We start from the raw sequence: 19,326 nt of genomic DNA, 5'->3' as shown, positions 1-19,326 counted from the left end.
CTTGTAAAGTTATTACTTCTATGTAAATATGTTATATTTCACAATTAAAAAAAAAAGAATCTACCTCCTATCACTAGGTCTTAAAGATGTTTCTCTGTATTTTCTTCTAGGAGTTTTATGGTACTGGCTGTTATATTTAGGTCTTTGATCCTCTTTGAGTTAATTTTTGTGTAGGGTGTAGAGGTAGGGGTCCTCTTTCTTTCCTCTGGACGTGGATATCCAGTTCTCCCAGCACTGTTTATTGAGGAGACTCTTTTGTACCAGTTCAGTGGATTTGGGGCCTTGTCAAAAATGAATTGACCATAGGTCTGAAGGTCTGTTTCTGAACTCTCACTTTGATTTCATTCATCAGTATGTCTGTCTCTGTGCCAGTACCATGCTGCTTTGACCTCTTGGCTTTATAATATGCTTTAAAATCAGGAAGTGTAAGTCTTCCCACATCATCTTTTTCAGGAATGTTTTTGGTTATTCAAGGGCCCCCTCCTTTCCAAATAAATTTGATAAGTAACTTCCAATTTTGTGTAGTAGGTTGTTAGAATTTTGATTGGTATTAAATTGAATTTGTAGATCAATTTGGGCAGAATTGACATTTTAACATTTAGCTTTCCTATCCATGAACATGGAATGTCTTTCCATCTATTTAGGTCTTCTTTGAATTCTTTTAGCAATGTTTTGTAGTTTTTGTCCTTTATATGCTTGGTTCTTATAGTTGGTATTGTGAATGGAATTTTTTTCTTAATTCCAACTTCAAACAGCTCATCACTAGTGTATAGAAACATTACTGATTTTTGCCTGTTGATCTTGTATCCCCAACTTTGCTGAATTTGTTTATTAGCTCAGGTAGCTTTGTCGTAGTTATCTCAGTATTTTCCAAATATAGAATCATGTCATCTGCAAATAATGAGGGTTTTACGTCTTCCTTTCCAACTTGGATGTCTTTTATTTCTTTTTCTTGCCTAATTGTTCTAGCTAGAACTTCTAGCACAATGTTGAGTAACAGTGGTGACAGTGGGCATCCTTGTCTCATTCCCTCCTGATCTTAGGAGGAAGGCTTTCAGTCTCTCACCATTGAGTATGATGTTAGCTGTGAGTTTTTTATATGTGCCATTTTTCACACTGAGGAAGTTTCCTTCAATTCCTACCTGTTGAAGTGTTTTTATCAAGATAGGATGCTGAATTTTGTTTAATGCCTTTTCAGCATTTATAGAGATAATCACATGATTTTTCCCTTTCGATTTGTTAACGTATTGTTCTAGTTTGCTAATGCTGCCGGAATGCAAAACACCAGAAATGGATTGGCTTTTCTAAAAGGGGATTTATTTGGTTACACAGTTACAGTCTTAAGGCCATGAAGTGTCCAATGTAACGCATCAACAATCGGGTACCTTCACTGGAGGATGGCCAATGGCGTCCAGAAAACCTCTGTTAGCTGCGAAGGCACATGGCCAGTGTCTGCTCCAAGTTCTGGTTTCAAAATGGCTTTCTCCCAGGACGTTCCTCTCAAGGCTTCAGCTCCTCAAAAATGTGACTCTTAGTTGCTCTTGGGGTATTTGTCCTCTCTTAGCTTCTCTGGAGCAAAAGTCTGCTTTCAAAGGCCATCTCCAAAATGTCTCTGTAAGTTGAAGCTCCTCTCTCAGTTCCAGTGTGTTCTTCAAAGTGTCCCTCTTGGCTGTAGCTCCTCTTCAAAATGTCACTCACAGCTGCACTGAGTTCCTTCTGTTTGTCAGCTCATTTATATGGTTCCAGTGATTTAATTTAGACCCACCCTGAATGGTTGGGGTAACACCTCCATGGAAATTATCCAATCAGAGTCATCACCCACATTTGGGTGGGGCAAATCTCCACGGGAACACTGAAAGAATTACAATCTAATCAACACTGATACATCTGCCCACACAAGATTACATCAAAGAACATGGCTTTTTCTGAGGGACATAATACATTCAAACCAGCACATGTATTGTATTACCTTAATTGTTTTCTTGTGTTGAATCATCCTTCCATGCCTGAAGTAAACCCTACTTGGTTGTGGTGTATGGTTTCTTTTAATGTGTCATTGGATTTGATTTGGAAGTATTTTGTTGAGAATCTTTCCATCTGTATTTATTGGAGAGATTGGCCTGTGGTTTTCCTTTCTTGTAATATCTTTAATCAGGTTTTGGTATTTAGAGTGATGTTAGCTTCATTGAATGAGTTAGGTAGTATTCCCTTTTCTTAAAATTTTTGGAAAAGTTTGAGCAGGAATGGTGTTATTTCTTCTGGAATATTTGGTAAAATTCCCCTGTGAAGCCATCTGTGCTGGGCTTTTCTTTGTAGGGAGGTTTTGATGACTGATTCAGTGTCTTTCCTTGTGACTGGTTTGTTGAGGTCTTCTATTTCTTTTTGAGTCAGAATAGGTTGTTTGTGTGTTTCTAAAAAATTGTCCATTTCATCTAAGTTGTCTCGTTTGTTGGCATTCAGTTGTTCATAGTATCCTCTTATGTTCTTTTGTATTTCTTCAGGTTCTTTTAATGACCCCCTCTCATTTCTGATTTTATTTATTTGCATCTTCTCTTTTTTGACTTTGTCAGTCTAGCTAAGGGTTTGTCGATGTTATTGATCTTTCCAAAGAACCAACTTTTGGTTTTATTGATTCTCTCTATTGTTTTTCATATATTTCTATTTTAATCTTTGTTATTTCTCTTATTCTGCTTGCTCTGGGGTTATTTGGCTGCTCTTTCTCTAGTTTATTCAGTTGTTCAGTTAGGTCTTTGGTTTTAGCACTTTCTTCCTTTTTAATGTAGGTGTTGAGGGCTATTAATTTCCTTCTCAGCACCACCATCTCTGCATCCCATAAGTTTTGATATGTTGTATTCTTGTTTTCATTCATCTTGGGATATTTAGTGATTTCTCTTGCAATTTCTTCTTTGACCCACTGATTGTTTAACAGTGTGTTATTTAACCTCCATATAGTTGTGAGAGTTTGTGGTTATTGATTTCCAGCTTTATTCCATTATGATCAGAACAAATGCTTTGAATAATTTCAGTCTTTTTAAATTTATTAAGACCTGTTTTGTGCCCCAGCATATGTTCTATCCTGGAGAATGTTCCATGAGCACTTGAGAAGAATGTATATCCTGGTATTTTGGGGTGCAGTGATCTATATATGTCTGTTAGGTCTCATTCATTTATCATGTTATTTAGATTCTCTGTTTCCTTTATGGTCCTGTGTCTAGTTGTTCTATCTGTTGAAGAAAGTGGTTTGTTGAAGTCTCCCACTATTACTGTAGCAAGCTCTATTGCTCCCTTCAGTTTTGCCAATGTTTGCCTCATTTACTTTGGGGCAGCTTGATTAGGAGCGTAGATACTTATGATTGTTATTTCTTCTTGTTGAATTGCCCCTTTTATTACTATATAGTGTATTTTCTTTTTATTCTTTTAGTTACCCTTCTGATAATCATCATTTATCTACTCTCCCCCAGGCCTCTTTCTCTTGTCTTTTTTTTTCAGCTCACAGAACTCCCTTTAGTATTTCTTGCACGCAGGGCAAGAAGTATTTAACAAGTATTTCTCTTGTTAACAAATTCTCTCAGCTTTTGTTTATCTGAAAATTTTAAACTCTCCCTCACTTTTGAAGGATAGCTTTGCTGGATAAAGAATTCTTGGCTGGCAGATTTTCTCTTTCACAATCTTAAATATATCATACCACTGCCCTCTCGCCTCCATGGTGACCGATGAGTACCCAATTCTTAGTCTTATGTGGCTTCCCTCGTATGTGGTGAATTGCTTTTCTCTTACTGCTTTCAGGAGTCTCTCCTTCCCTTTAGCACTAACAGTCTGAAGATTAGTATGTGTCTTGGAGTGGGTCTGTTTGGATTTATTCTGCTTGGAGTACATTGAGCTTCTTTGATTTGCATATTTTTATCTTTTAAAAGGGTTGGGAAGTTTTCCCCAATTATCTACTCAAATAATCTTTCTAGCCCTTTTCTCTTTCTGGGACACCTATGATTCTTATTATTTGTGCCATTCGTGTTGTCAGTCATTTCCCTGAGATTCAATGCAAATTTTTCCATTTTTTTTCACCATTTGTTCTTTTGTGCATTTGAATTTTGTTGTTTGTCCTCTAGTCCACTTATTTTTTTCTTCTGCCTCTTCGGATCTGCTGTTGTGTGTTTCTAGTATATTTTTAATTTGATCTCCAGTGTCACTCATTTCCATAAGATCAGCTGTTTTTCTTTTTATTCTTTCATAATCTTCTTTATGTTCTGCTTATGTCTTTTTTTTTTTTTTTTTTTTTTTTTTTATTATTCTGTGGTGTATCCTAATTTTACTGCAGAACATGAGGGGCTGAATTTCTTATCTTCAATAGTTTTTTCATGAAAATAAACACCAGTTACACAAAATCTAATCATGATAGTAATACCCGAATGAGAAAAATATTTCCCTACTCCTCATACTGTCAACAGTCTGCAACACTTTTTTCAGATAAAATTGTTCTGGTTTGCTAATGCTGCTGTTATGCAAAATACCAGAAATGGATAGGCTTTTATAAATTAGGTCACAAATTTACAGTTCTAAGGCCATACAAGTGTCCAAACTAAGGCATCAACAAGAGATACCTTCACTGAAAAAAGGCTGATGGCGTCCCAAATACTTGTTAGCTGGGAGAGCATCTGCTGGTCCTTTGTTCCTGGGTTGTGCTGGCTTCTGTTGGTCCTTTGCTCCTGGGTTGTGGTTTCAAAACGGCTTTCTCCAAAATGCCTCTGGCTTCTGTCTCTTTTAACATCTCTCAGCTACAGTGCATCTAAGCATCCGAAGGTCCTCTCAGCTTCTCCAAGGCAAACTCCGACTTCATCTCTTAGCTTAAACCTCCAAACATCTTTCTGTCTGCTTTTCCAAGTGTCTCCAAGCGTCTTGGTCTGTGTCAGTTCCTAGCTTCCCCTGGGGGCAAACTCTGCATTACATCTGTTAGCTTCTCTACAAAATGTCTATCTCAGCTTCTCTGAGCTCCTTTTCTCCATAAACTCTTAAAGGACTCCAGTGATTTAATTAATATCCACCCACAATGGGTGGGGTCACACCACCATGGAAATGATCTAATCAAAAGGTCTCACTTAGAGTTCGGTGGGTCACACCTCCATAGAAATAACCTAATCAAACATTCCACCCTAATCAAAAGACTAATTAAGTCTGTCCCCACAAGATTTCATTAAAGAACATGGCTTTTGAGGGGGACATAATAGATTCAAACCTGCACACATATTAATATTTATTAAAAATTTTGGCTAATATATAAAATTTGCTTCTTTCACTTAGCAATCTTTGACATTTTTTTGGTCAGTACCTTAATCATTTTAAGTACTCTAGTATATTACACTTTATAGATATATTGGTTAGATATTTATTTATCAGCATTTGGCTGTTTCCAAATTGTTTAAAAAAAAAGTTTTCAAAAAATACTTTTGGTCCTTTCTTTAGTTCAGGATTAATTTCTAGAAATGCAAACTCTTGGTTCCAAGGATATGAAAATTTTGAATTTTAATTAATTGATATTGCTAATTTACACTCTTAAAATGGCTGTGCCAATTTATAATGCAGAAAACGCTGAAAATGTTATTTTCTTGGATATCATAATCTAAATCTTTACTAACAAGATGGATAAAAAAATACTGTTAAGTTTCATTTTTTAAAGTTGTGAAACTTATTTTCTAACAAACTAACTTTGGTTTCTAGCAATATCCATTCTTAATTCATTAGCTCTTTGAGTTTAATTTTAGCCACTATGCTTGTTATTAGATTGACCTCTTTCTGTAAAGAGCGGCCTATTCTGTTCTATTATGTAACAATTCTTTGAATCTCACTGTTGATGAGAAACAGAATTTTTAAAGGTCTCAGACCTTTTCTCCTCTTTTAACCCTCAAAAAGTTAGTCTCCTACCTACTTCTATCTTGGCTGCTGAATATAGTGGATCTCTCAATTCACTTATTTCCTATTCGAGTGATCAGAATTTTTTTCAGAAGGATGACTATTTTACAGTCCCAGAATAATTTACACTCCCCACTCTGATCCAATTTTCTTTTAAAATACGAGTTGTAATTCTTTTGTTTGTAATCCCTTCCTGCTCTTTGGACTAATCTGTCAAGCTCCTATCTCTATGGGTCCTGGTTTCAACTCGTATCAGGAACTCTCCAACTGTGGGCTATCTTGACAAATACGCTACCCTAGGCTAAGGTATTGGGAACCGAATCCTGACCCTTGAGGGATAGGCATTAAAGCAGTTATAACAGGAAATAGTTCACAAATGGTATCTGATACAGTTTAGTTAAGATTAATGGAGAGTAAAACCACAATGCTTATCCATAGATTTAAAGTTAACAAAAGTCTTTTTTTCTAATGCGAAAATACTTAATTTTTGGAGGGGAAGGGAAACAAATTGAATTAAGTCAGAAAACATCTTCATATTACTTGTTCTTTTCATACACTTCAAATTTGTACTTAATGCCTTTCTCTTCCTGGACATCAGAAAGAACACCTGGGTATTCTGGGAGAAGTTTATATTTCTCTGTATCAATTTCTGGAAAAAATGTGTCACTTTCAAATTCCTTCATGATCCTTGTCACGAACAGTCTAAGATGGCCTGGCTGATTCATGGCTTCCTTATAAACAGAACTGCCTCCCACAGCCCAAACCATGTCTACTTTATTTGCTAATTCTGGTTGCTCAATAAGTTTTAAGGCATCATCCAGACTTTTGGCAAGAAAATGTGCTCCTTGTGGGGGTTCCTTGAGTTCTCGACTGAGAACTAAATTAATTCTGTCTTTTAAAGGCCGATTCTTCTCAGGGATGGAGAACCAGGTCTTTCTACCCATAATCACCAGATTCTGTTTACCTTCTATTGAAGAAGTTGTGGTCATTCTTTGGAAATACTTGAATTCATTCCTGAGCAGGGGCCACGGCAGATCTCCGTTCTTGCCGATGCCCATGTTCTGGGACACAGCGACAATGCAGTTTAGCGGACGAACCATGACAAAAGAAGCAGTAAATAACTCCGAGCACGCTCTCCTCACCTGAACTCCCTGCTTATGTCTTCTTAATATCCTTTATCTCTTTAGCCATCTCATTGACGTTATTTAGGAGATTTGTTTGAACATCTTCGTTTCCTCCAACTTTTTAATTTGATCATTTGGTTTAGCCATATCTTCCTCTTTTTTTAAATGCAATTTTATTGAGATATATTCACATAACAGATAGTCATCCAAAGTGTACAATCATTCGTTAATGAGATCATCATTTAGTTGTGCATTCATCACCACAGTCAATTTTTGAACATTTTTATTACTCAAAAATTAAATAAAATAAAAAAGGACATCCAAAACATCCCATACCTAGTATGCCTCTTATTATTTATTTATTTATTGTCTTTATTTTCTTATTCATCTGTCCATACACTGGATAAAAGATTTTCACAATCATACAGTCACACCATATAAGCTATTCAGCTATACAGCCATCTTCAAGAATCAAGGCTTCTGGACTACAGTTCAACAGTTGCAGATATTTCCTTCTAGCTCTTCTAATACACTAAAAACTAAAAAGGGGTATCTATATAATGCATAAAAATAGCCTCCAGAATGACTTCTTGACTCTATTTGAAATCTCTCAGCTACTGAAACTTTATTTTGTTTCATTTCTCTTTCCCTTTTTGGTCCAAGAAGGCTTTCTCAGTGCCACGATACCAAAACCAGGCTCTTTCTCGGGAGTTGTGTCCCATGTTGCCAGGGAGATTTACACCCCTGGGAGTTGTGTCCCATTTAGGGTGGAGGGCAGTGAGTTTACCTGCAGAGTCAGCTTAGAGACAGAGGCCACATCTGAGCAACAAAAGAGATTCTCTGGGGCTGATTCTTAGGCATAATTATAAGTAGGCTTAGCTTCTCCTTTGCAGGAATTAGTTTCATAAGGGCAAGCCCGAAAATCAAGGGTTTGGTCTATTAAATTGGTAGCTCCCAGTGTCTGCAAGAATATCAGGAATTCCCTAGGTGGGGAAGTTTAATATTTCCACATTTTTCCCCTGTCCCTCACAGGGGCTTTGCAAACACTTTTTTATTCTCTGCCCAACTTACTCTGGGATGTATCACACATCACACTAACCGGTACACATCAGTAAGATCTTGGTCCCTATTCAAAGTTCCATATAATTATGGTGTTTGAATAAACTGACCATACAAGTTAAATTAGATAGTGTGCTACAGAAATATAAACGTTGCACCAAATAAACATCTCTTCCTTTGGTCTCAAACAGAAGTTGAAGTTTTAAAACACAGTCAATATCATCCTTTACCCTTTAGTCTGATTTGCCTTAGTCCCAACCGGATCAGCTTCATTCATATCTCTAATTGAAGTCTGATCTCTTTCTCAGCTTCTTTAACATTTGCTGTGTGGGGTAATGCCAACTTTTCATAACTGCAGAACTCTAGCTCTGAGCATCAGGTGTCACAAATACCTGAAGTTCCAGGGAATGACCAGGTTATACACAAAGAGCTCAGCATCTCAGAATTTAGAAATAACTGCAACAATTCAGGAGTAGATGTGACTGTTTTAAGAGCTTACAATCTAGGAACCTTTACAGTAAGCCTTCCCCTGATAACCTATGCCCTTGAATTCAATTCTCAGACTTTGCACATTATATTTAGTCCATCTTAGTGAAGTGTTATAGTATTTGTCTTTTTCTTTGTGGCTTATTTCTCTCAACATACTCTCCTCAAGGTTCATTCACCTAGTTGCATACCTCACAACTTCGTTCATCCATATCTTCTTGCTTCTTCATGTTTCTTGTGATTTTTTGCTGGTTTTGGGCATCTGATTATCTTGATAAGATTATTTTGAAAGTTGGTTTCTTTTGCTTATCTAAGATTTTGTTGTTGCTTGGATTTGTGTTGAAGGTCTCCTTTGGCACTTGGTTTGTCAGCAATTCCCAGCCAAACCAGACTCAGGGCCTTACGCAGGTGTTACAACTTTTTTGGAAGGCTATTAGAGGCTGAGCAGAAAATCACTTTGCCATATTGCACGTTCCCAGTCTTCTCAGCAGATGGCGTTCTTGGGCCACCTATTCCCTACAACCCTGCATCTCCCCACTGGGCAGATTACAGACCAGGTGAAATATCCAGTCAAGGTCACATGCCCCCAGGCGTGCTAGAAGCTGCTGGCTCTGGGAGTTGGGGATGGGTACTGCACCACAGTGGAGACTCTGCTTGTAGGCACAGTGGATCTGGTGGTTCTCAGACTCCTGTGTAGAAAGACTCCAGGCTGCGAGACTGAGAGGTTCAACTTCATCAGCCAGCAGCCTGCCCAGAAGTGCACTGCTTTTCATCAGCCAGCAGGACCCAGTCTAATATGTACCCATTGGCCATGGGGGTGGGGGAACAGCACCTGGCATTGCAATACAGCTCCCTCCCTTGCCCCTGTTCATGTATGCTGCTGAGCCTTGAGCCCTCTGGTTCCCCATGCAGAGAGGATCCAGCCTGTAGGACCTAGACCGTCTCCCTCACCAGCCAGTCGTCAGATTGGCACTGCTCTGCGTTTCCCTCTCCTCCTCAGTGGAGGGTTTCCCGGTCTCCCTAAAATCCAGGTGTCCGCAGTGGCCAGCCTCAGCAATGGGGGAGTGGGCACTGGCCACCACAGCAGGGTTTCTTTATGTGGATATAATGAGTCCACTGGTTCCCAGGTTCCCATGTGGAAACTCTAGGCTAGGGACTGAGGATGTTGACTCCCCCAGCTGGCAGCCAGGGTGCACCACTTTATAACTGCCTGATCTGGCTCATGCATGGCCATGGGCCTTGGGTGGTCACGATTGAGTACACTCACACCTATTTCTCAGTTGTAGTTTCTCTGCTTTTTCTTCTAGCTCTTCCTTATATATTGCAGAGGTCCTTCTCTGGTCACCTAAACCCTGGAACTGCTGCTTTGGACAGTTTCTGCCTGTTCTCTAGTTGTCTTATGGTGGAGGAGTGAGTTCTATCTGTCCTTATTCCACCATCTTCCTATTATGTTTTTATTTGTCTCAAGATGTTTCCTAATTTCCCTGTGATGTCTTCTTTGACCCATTAATAGTGTGTTGTTTAAGCTTCACATTCATAAACTTCCCAGTTTTCCTTCTGTTGTTGATTTCTATCTTCAAGATACTTTGTATTATTTCAGTATTTGAAAATTTATTTAGATTTGATTTGTGGCCTAACATATGATCTGTCCTGGAAATTATTCCACGTGCACTTGAGAAAAATGTGTATTTTGCTTTTGTTAGGTAGCGTGTTCTATATATGTCCAGTAGTTCTTACTTGTTAAGTTTTTTTCAAGTCCTCTGTTTCCTTGTTAATCCTTTGCTTAGATATTCTATCAATTATTAAAATTGGTATATTGAAGCCTCCAAATATTATTGTAGAACTATCTATTTCTCCCTTCAATTCTGTTAATTTTTACTTCATATAATTTGGGGCTATGTTCTGAGGTGCAAATATATTTATAAATGTTATATCTTCTTCTGGATTGAACCTTTTATCAATATATAACATACTTATTTGTGTCTCATAATCTTTTTTGACTTAAACTCTTTTTTGTCTGACAATAATGTAGCCACTTCAGCTCTCTCTTGATTACTGTTTGCATGGAATATCTTTGTTCTACCCTTTTTCTTTCAACTTCTTTATGTCTTTGTACCTATATTGAGTCTCTTACAGATAGCATATGGATGAATCCTGCTTTTTTATCTGGTCTGCCAATCTCTGCCTTTTAATAGGGGAGTTTAATCCATTGACATTTCAGGTAATAAATGAGAAGAAGGATTTACTTTTGCCATTTAAACACTGATATGTCTTGGATGTTTTTCTGTTCCTCAATTACTCCATTACTGTCTTTTTTTGTATTTAGTTGCTTTTTTGAACTGTACCATTTTGATTCTTTTCTTTCCTTTCTGTATATTTTTAATTTATTTTCTCAGTGGTTACCTTTGTAATTAACAACTAAATCTTAAACTAATAATAAATTAGTTTCATTAGTACTAATGTAATTTTGCTAGTATGCAAAGTCTGTATGCCTATATATCTCAATTCCTCCACCTTTACATGGTTACTCTCTCAGATTATGTCTTTATACATTGTATACCCATTAACTTAGATTTTAACATTTTGTTACACATTTTCCTGTTAAGTCATATAGAGGGGGAAAAGCAGTAACAAACTGGAAGTAAAAAAATACAGGATTTCATATTTATGTAGTTACCTATACCACCGTTCTTCATTTCTCCTTGTGCTTTTGAGTTACTGTCTAGTGTCCTTTTATTACAGCCTGAAGGACTCGCTTTAGCATTTCTTTTAGGCTGTCTTTTGGTAATGAATTCTTTCAGCTTTTTTAAAAAAATCTGTGTATGTCTTAATTTCTCCTTCATTTTTGAAAGATATTTTGCCAGATACAGTTGCCCTTAAAGTATACCATCCCATTGCCTCTGGCCTCCATGGTTTCTCATGAAAAATCTGCTGTTAATCTTATTGGGGAATCCCTTGTATGTGACAAGTTGTTTCTCTTGCTACTTTCAAAATCTTCTCTTTGTCTTTAGATTTTGACCATTTTACTCTAATGTGTCTTGGAGTAGATCTCTTAGAGTCTGTCCTGCTTGGAGTTGGTTGAGTTTCCTGAGACATATGCACTGTCCTTCATTATATTTGGGAAGTTTCTGAGCCATTTTTCTTCAAATACTTTCTCTGTCCCTATCTGTCTTTCTTGTCCTTTTGGGACTCCAGTGATGTGCCTGGTGGTACTATGGAAGGTGTCCCACAGATCCCTCAAGCTCTTCATTTTTCATTATTTTTTTCTTTCTAATCCTCACACTGGATAATTTTGATGGTCTTATCTTCAAGTTTGCCAATCCTTTCTTCTGCCTGTTTAAATCTGCTGTTGCATCAGTCTAATGAGTTTTTCATTTCAATTAGTGTACTTTGCAGCTCCTTCCTTCCTTCCTTCCTTCCTTCCTTCCTTTTCTCTCTTCCTCTCTCTCTCTCTCTCTCCCCCTCTCCCTCCCTCCCTCCTTCCCTCCCCCCCTCTCTCTTTCTCTTCCATAATTTTCTCTTTATTTTGTTCAGATGTTTTCCTAATTTCTTTACTTCTTTTTGTATACAGATTCCTTTAGCTCATTGAGCATATTTAAGACATTAGATTTAAATTTTTTGACTAGTAGTTCCAATGTATTACATTTCCTCAGGGATGGTTTCTAGCAGATTCTCTTTTTTTCCTGTGAATGGCACATGCTTTTCCTGTTTCTTTGTGAGTTTTGTGATTTTTGTTGAGAATGGATCATTCTGAGTATTATGTTGTTATTACTCTAGAAATCTAGTTCTCCACTTCTCTGTGACTACTAGGGATTTTTGTTATTGTTGAAGACTGGAGCCTTCAATTTATGACTTTTCCAAACTATTTTTCTTCCAAATTGAGAATGGAAAGAGAAAGCTTTAAAAAAAGGGGTAGGGGGGTTACTGCCTTTTTAAGACTCCTCTCCTGCTTTTCCTTGAATGGGTTAGAACAGTGGCCACCCCCAGAGCCAGTCTGAAGCAGCTGATCAAAAACAGTGATCAGACCACACACTCCTGGATTTTGGAGGATAAGATCCTTAGAGCCCCTTTGATACCAGCATGCTACGCCAGGATCCCAGGCTGTGGTCCCTACTGCTGCCTGCTACATGGTTTGGGAATGGGAGGTGGTAGCAGCTGCGTGGAGGGTGAAATTCAAAATATTTACTGCAGTTTACCAGCCTTTTCCTCCAGCTTTTTCCTAGATGCTGCAGTGTTCCACTGTACTCTAGAGCTTCGAAACAGTTGATTCAGACCATTCCTGCCAATTGAATAGTTGCTTTGGTGGAGGGATTTATTCCTGGAACTTCTTCCTTTACCATCTTCCCACAGTCCTTCTCACTATGTTGTATTTTTAAATGGAAAGAACTTATTTTAAATAAAAGCTAGAGAACCCCAAAATATTTTGATTTTAATGTCATTTTAGCAAATTCATTTTTAACTAATTGCTAGAGTCAATTATTTGTTATATTGTATTCTCTATTTTATTCGTCATTAAGACATGTTCAGATAGTGAACTACCTCCATGTCATGGTGAGCTCTTTGATAAATACCTTTCACTTTTATCCTTGAATTATACAAAGAATGCCAGATCACCTTTAGTGAAAGAGCCTTCTAGCTGGCATTTGCAAACCATGGGAAATTGGTTTGAAAATCACTAAGCTAATGATTTCATTGAACTAGGTCTTGTGTGCCAAGTAGGTTAAATAACTTGAGATGATAATTTCTTATACTCCTGTGTGTTCTCTGTATTATAAAAGCTAATGAATTATCAACACATAAAATTTTCTTATAATCATGATTTTGATATTTTTGATGTGTTATACCATTAGATGTCAACTTTAAGTGTATTGATTGGTATTTGTTAAAGCCCTTTCAGAGGTTTAGCTATCTGTTATTACTCTAGAGGAATACTTTTTTCAAGTAATAGCTGTAGTTTCTGTTTATTGAGTACCTACTGTGTACCATGCACATTTCTTGGTAAAATAAATCTGTATTAGTTATCTGTTGCTGAGTAGTAATTATCAAAAACCTACCACTGAAAACAACACATTTTACCTCATAGTTTCTGTGTATCAGGTATCCAGGTATGGCTTAGCTGCATCCTCTGCTTCAGGATCTCTCACAAGACTGCAGTCAAATGTCAGCCAGGACATGGGTCTCATGTGAAACCACAATAAGGAAAGGATTCAGTTCAGGTTATTGGATTGAAGGCCTGTTGTTCACTGGCTATCGGCTAGAGGCCATCCTCAATTCCTTGACATGTGGGCTGCTTCATTGGGCAGCTTACAACATGGCAGCTTTCTTCATCAAAGCCAGCAGGGGAGAGAGTCTGCTAGCACATGGAAATTACAGTCTTATGTAACTTAATCACAGAAGTGCCATCCCATCACCTTTGCAAATCACAGGTCCTTCCCATACTACAGGGGAGGGGATTACATTAAGGGTCATTGGGGGCCATCATAGAGTCTGTCTACCACAGTCTTCTAAACCACTTTGTGATGTAGGTTTTATTTAAACTAGTAACTAAGGTGTGGAGATATCAAGAAATTACTCAGATCACAGCTGCTAAGTGGAGGATTTGAGTCACACCCGAGTCTTTCTGACTCTAATTCTACTGTCTCTTAGAAAGAGTAAAAACCAAGAATGAAAACCAAGTTGGCTATCTAAGAGAGAGATTAAGAGACATTAGATAGAATGCTGCAAACTAAACCCATTGGTTGATTAAATCACTTGTAACAGTGACTGAGCATACTACGTTGAATAGAGCAGACTCTCAGTAATTGATTTTAATGAGTTATTGATTAAATTTATCATGAGTTAAAGTTTTCCAACAATTTTTTAAGCTACCGAACAGAACTTTGGGCAATAGAAGAGTTTATAAAATTATTGTGGTTTAGAGCTCTTATTGTTGACAATGGCATTAATATTTTCAGACTTCTGGAGTGCCATTTTTAATAAATTTGAACTTTATTTTTAATATAGTGTTCTTAAAATCATTAACTCAAAATTTAAAAATGTCTAAACTGTTCTCAAGAAATATTTTATCTACTAGATGGACTGGTTCGTAGCATTTTTGGATTATGGACCCCTTGAACGATTTAATAGGAGAAAAATTAGGCCTCTTCCCAAGAGAGTTCCTATATGCCCCAGATTTTGCATGTGGTTTAACTGTGGCCTTATGACCACCCCAAAACCCACCCATGATCCATGGACATGTCTATAAAATCACAGCTTAAGAACATGATTGAAAACATTTCTATTGATGATAAAAACATTTATTGAATTTCAGGGAAAGTAATTTTCATTTACTAGTTCAAAACACATTTTACAAGTTTTGCTTTAAAAATAAGTTTTATTTTGTTTTCTTAACGTTAACACTGAGGTTATCAAGTATTTTTTTCCTCTAGCACTCCAGTCAGTTCCTGACATATAGTAGATGCTCAACAAATATTTGTTAAATTAGTGAATTCTGAATTAAAGCATCTATAAAATATTTTTTTCTGGTTAGGAAAATGGAATTTTCTTTTGAGTGATATTAATATTTGACATCAGGGATATCTGAAATAGGCATTTTAGGTACACTTATATTTGAATATAAATGCAAATTAATATTTTTCTATTTTAAGGTAAATGAACATTTGAAAGACATAATGGAACAAGAACAGAAATTGAAAGAACACCACACAGTTGAAGCTCCAGTAGGTCAAAAGGTATGTATTTCAAAGGAAAAAGGTGCCTTTATGAGACTGTATCTGTGCTCATATATATGTATTATTTAGGGAAATATCATATTATTTTTTCCTGATGTTAATTGTGCCCTACAAAGCCATGCTATAAACATTAAGTAAATAGAAGTACAAAATGAAGGTTAATTGAATGGTGGCATTTAAGAAAAATCATTTGACTAGCAGTTGATTTCTCTGGTTCAATTTTAAATGTGTCATATCTGCCTTTATAATAACTTGCAAGTAAGACCAGCTTTTAAAACAGTCTTAAAGAAAATATAGTATATATGGTTATTCTGTGAAAAAAGAAGAAACATTAACATGGATTCATTCTTTAAAAATACTTGAACAGACTTTCAGAGTTTTCTTCTTTGTAAACTTGTGTGTTTTTCACATACTAAGAGTGAAAGTGTATTTTCTACAATATGGTATAGCTTACATCTTTTAAGATCTGTCATAATCAAAGCCTTTTAAAATGTTGTCCAGCATTAGAATTGAGGTATAAGAAATTATAATTGTTCAGACCTTATTTTTCATTTGGATTATCTGTCTCTTCATTTTTATACAGTACTTTTATTCATTTTGGGCTGATGCTACTAGTTATTGATATCTCCTTAAGAAGAGAAAGAGAAAAGAGGGAGAAAGGGGAAAGCTATTTTGTGTATTATCAACTCAAATAGAAAAGTTTTGCAGAGGGCCACCTAAAATTTCATCTAAATTTGATGTTTTGGGATCACAACATTTTCCCTCAGCTAATTTACTTCCTAACACCAGAAAATACTATACATGCTTAATCCTCCGTCTTAACTTTGTTGAGGTCTTTCCCTCTACAGGTAAATCAGAATGAAAGTCTTCTCTTTTCCCATCACCCAGGATTACATAGTCCATTTCCCTTCCTTCAGCCAATTTATGTCACTGTCTCTTCCTTCTCACTTCCCCCAGGCCTACCCTGTCAGTTTCTCTCCCTCTCTCTTTCCCATATCAAAAGAGCTGAAACCATTGACTTGGAGATGTATGTAATTCTGTGCCCCAGTTTTGTCCCTGATTCTTATCAGGAATGGGGTTACAATGTCATCATCCTAAGTTAAAACATTAATGAAATTTTTTCATAGAAATCTTGTTAAATTATTTCGCCGTGAACTAAATAGGGATTTTATATGCTGGTAGAGGAGCAAATAAACATTACTTCTATGGAAAAAAGTGCCATTCACAATCCAGACAACCAAATTAAGTGACCTTTAAGAAAAAATTGAAAAAAGACTGAAATCTAGACACTACTTGTATTATACGGCTTTGATACATCACAGCATGTAGCCCCATACAAAACTGCACAACCAGTATTTGTTGAATCTGTGATTGAATAAATTAATAAATGAATGTGGGATTCATTTTTTAATATTTGGATTAGTACACACTTTGAATTTAGCACATATAGCATTTATACCTTTATTGTCAAATGAATTTTATCCATTTTTCCATTGTTGGAATCTTTGTAAAAATAAGTATTAATTTCACATAGTCTTACTGCAAGTACAATTACTATCGCGTTGTCACAGAATAACTAAGGAAAGGAATCTTTATTACCTAACAATGGGATTTTTGGTATTTGGAATACCTGATTTGGCTGTATTTCTTGATTTGTATTTTTGTTTTCTAATCTTAATAAAGCAAAATTCTTGATCCTTTTTTCCTTTTAGGAATGATTATTTACCTTTTCTCATTATTATGCAGTTGGTAAGAAGTTACCACTCCTTCCATCTACTTCAGCTAGGGAACTGGGCACACCCAGATGGCTAGCCCTGTTTTGTCTGTTTACTTATCCAGCTATAGACAGAACTCATGGCACTGCATGATAACATATCTCAACGTTTTGCCCTTGCTAAACTGCCTACAACTCAGCTATCCAGGAATCAATGGAAAAATAAAATTTGTTTTATGAAACTTCTTTTTGTAACTATCTTCTTGGTAAAGATATGCTATGTTGAGGGATTCTTGTACTGTAAATTATTAGTGTTAGACCAGAAATTAAAATTCCAAAGGTTTTTCTTTAGGATATTAGATCTGTATTTCAGACTGTTGTGTTGGTTGGTGTCCTAAGAGGAAGAAATATATACAGAACAAAATCTTATCTCAGTGATTCTCTTCCTTGGGGAAGGATGTATATGTGTTTGGTCTGTGTGCTCATGGATACATCTTAAATAATGTATATTTAAATGTTTCTTATGATAGTGCCATGTACTAGGAAAATGTTTCAACAGTTCATTGATGTTGTTTTCTCAGTTTTTTTCAAGTTCCTTTTGACTCTAAAGTAGGATTGACAATAAAATACAGGATGTCCAGTCAAATTTTAATTTAAGATAGCAACAAACAATTTTTTAGTGTAAGCATATCCCATATATTGCATGGGCATCTTGCATTTTATTTGCTAAATCTGGCAACCCTACTTTAAAGATCACTCAAGTGTATAGTCAATATACTATTAAGTCCAACATTCATTCTCTTAAAGAATATGCACAAAATAAAATGTTATAACAAAAAGCTCTAGACTTAAAGTTAGGATACTTCTGCCACTAATTAGCTACAAGACCTTTACAAAGGTGTTTTACCCCTGAGGGCCTCATTTTCTTTATCTCTAAAAATTAAACAGTTGGATTAAATGGTTTCTAAATTCTGTGATTATAAAGATTCTCAGTTTTTCCCTTCCATACATTAGCACACATAAGAGACTCAAAACAAGTTTAGTGAAAATAGCCAGTAGTTGGTTATCATAAGCTTTTGTGTATGTATATTACTGTTAGATTTATAACTTTGGGTGTGAACTAAGTAGGCCTTCTAAAAGATGTGGGACTTGAACAGGGCCACAGTAGTTTTATTGTATTTGGAAAAGAGGGCTTAGGGCATAGGGAATAACATGAACAGAGATCCTAAAATCAAAAGTAAAAAAGGCGTATTTGGGTATTACAAGTAGACCAGATTGTCAGGTCGTTTTTGAAAGAGCTATGAATAAATGGTTTCATGAATAGAGAAATATTCTTGAGGTGTTTTACAGGGGATGGGACTTGGATGAAGAAATTATCTTTGGAGAATAGACAATTCGTGAACTCTGTTTGCTTTTCACTTGAAGGTGTAGTTTCAAATAGATTATTACACTTTTCCCAGTGATAGGGTAGGTAAGTGTTTATCCATCTTTGCTTGATTACTTTAGCCCATTTGAATGTCTCTCTTGAACTAAGTTTCTTAGCAGTTAAAAACTATAACCTACTTTTTTTTCCCCCCAAATTACATTTTTCTGGGCTCTAATAAATCAAGGGTTCTCAGGTCAAATACATTTGGCCTAGTCGGTGCCCGTTTAAGAATGTTAGAACCCATTTTAGTACATTGAAGTTTCAGTAAAGAAGCCCTGGTTAGCTGTGTAACTCACTTCTCAAATATATTTGATCTTTGTACTATTTTATGAATGACATCCCATAGAATTATTTCTTTGGAGCATATTTTGGAAATCACTGTGATTTTGTAGCTTGTAACTTAGTTACTTAGTTAATTTAAGTTGGCTATCATACATATCTAAATATATAAAACAAATATTCTAATGTAGTACATTATTTTCGGATATTTCATTTGGTTTGACTCTTAGATTTAACTTGATTTTCTTTTTTCAATTCAAAAATTGTGGAGGCTTAACCTGCCTAAATTAGATAATTTTTGCTTAGACTCCTATGCCTAAGGTTCTGTTCTATAAGTTCAGATCTATCGTTATATAGATGTCTATGGTCAGTGCTAATTCAATTGTCTTGGATATTTGAATCCAAAACTTTACATAGAGTTGGATTGATATATCTCTAATAAAACTTTTTAAAAATGTTTTATTTGGAAATAATTTCAGACTCAGAAAAATTTGCAAGAATAGTAAAAAGAACTTTCATATACTCTTTACCCAGATTCATCAATTTTTAATGTTTTGTCACATTTGCTTTATCATTTTCTCTTATCTCCACACATATACACAC

At 36.1% G+C, this 19,326-nt stretch overlaps 2 protein-coding genes across 6 annotated transcripts in view; one reads left to right on the top strand and one right to left on the bottom strand.

The window, feature by feature from the left end:
- CAMSAP2 (calmodulin regulated spectrin associated protein family member 2) overlaps positions 1–19,326 on the top strand; it is a 133,777-nt gene that overhangs the window by 82,484 nt on the left and 31,967 nt on the right. For all 5 annotated transcript variants that reach the window (XM_037825077.1, XM_037825076.1, XM_037825075.1 and 2 more), the window contains one exon: positions 15,221–15,304. In XM_037825077.1, coding sequence (XP_037681005.1) covers positions 15,221–15,304 — 84 coding nt within the window. The remainder of the gene's footprint in view (positions 1–15,220; positions 15,305–19,326) is intronic.
- Positions 6,441–7,004, bottom strand: LOC119527429 (dihydrofolate reductase-like). The gene has a single exon (XM_037827450.1). The coding sequence runs from the start codon at positions 7,002–7,004 to the stop codon at positions 6,441–6,443; it is 564 nt and encodes a 187-aa protein (XP_037683378.1).

The sequence above is a fragment of the Choloepus didactylus genome, chromosome 2, assembly GCF_015220235.1.
Source record: "Choloepus didactylus isolate mChoDid1 chromosome 2, mChoDid1.pri, whole genome shotgun sequence".
NCBI lineage: Eukaryota > Metazoa > Chordata > Mammalia > Pilosa > Megalonychidae > Choloepus > Choloepus didactylus.
The sequence above is the reverse complement of the archived record's forward strand: the minus strand, read 5'-3'. Positions and strand labels throughout refer to the sequence as shown.

What these genes read in the sequence shown, in the direction of transcription:
- LOC119527429 (XM_037827450.1), bottom strand. Translation starts at nt 7,004, where the DNA reads ATGGTTCGTCCGCTAAACTGCATTGTCGCTGTGTCCCAGAACATGGGC.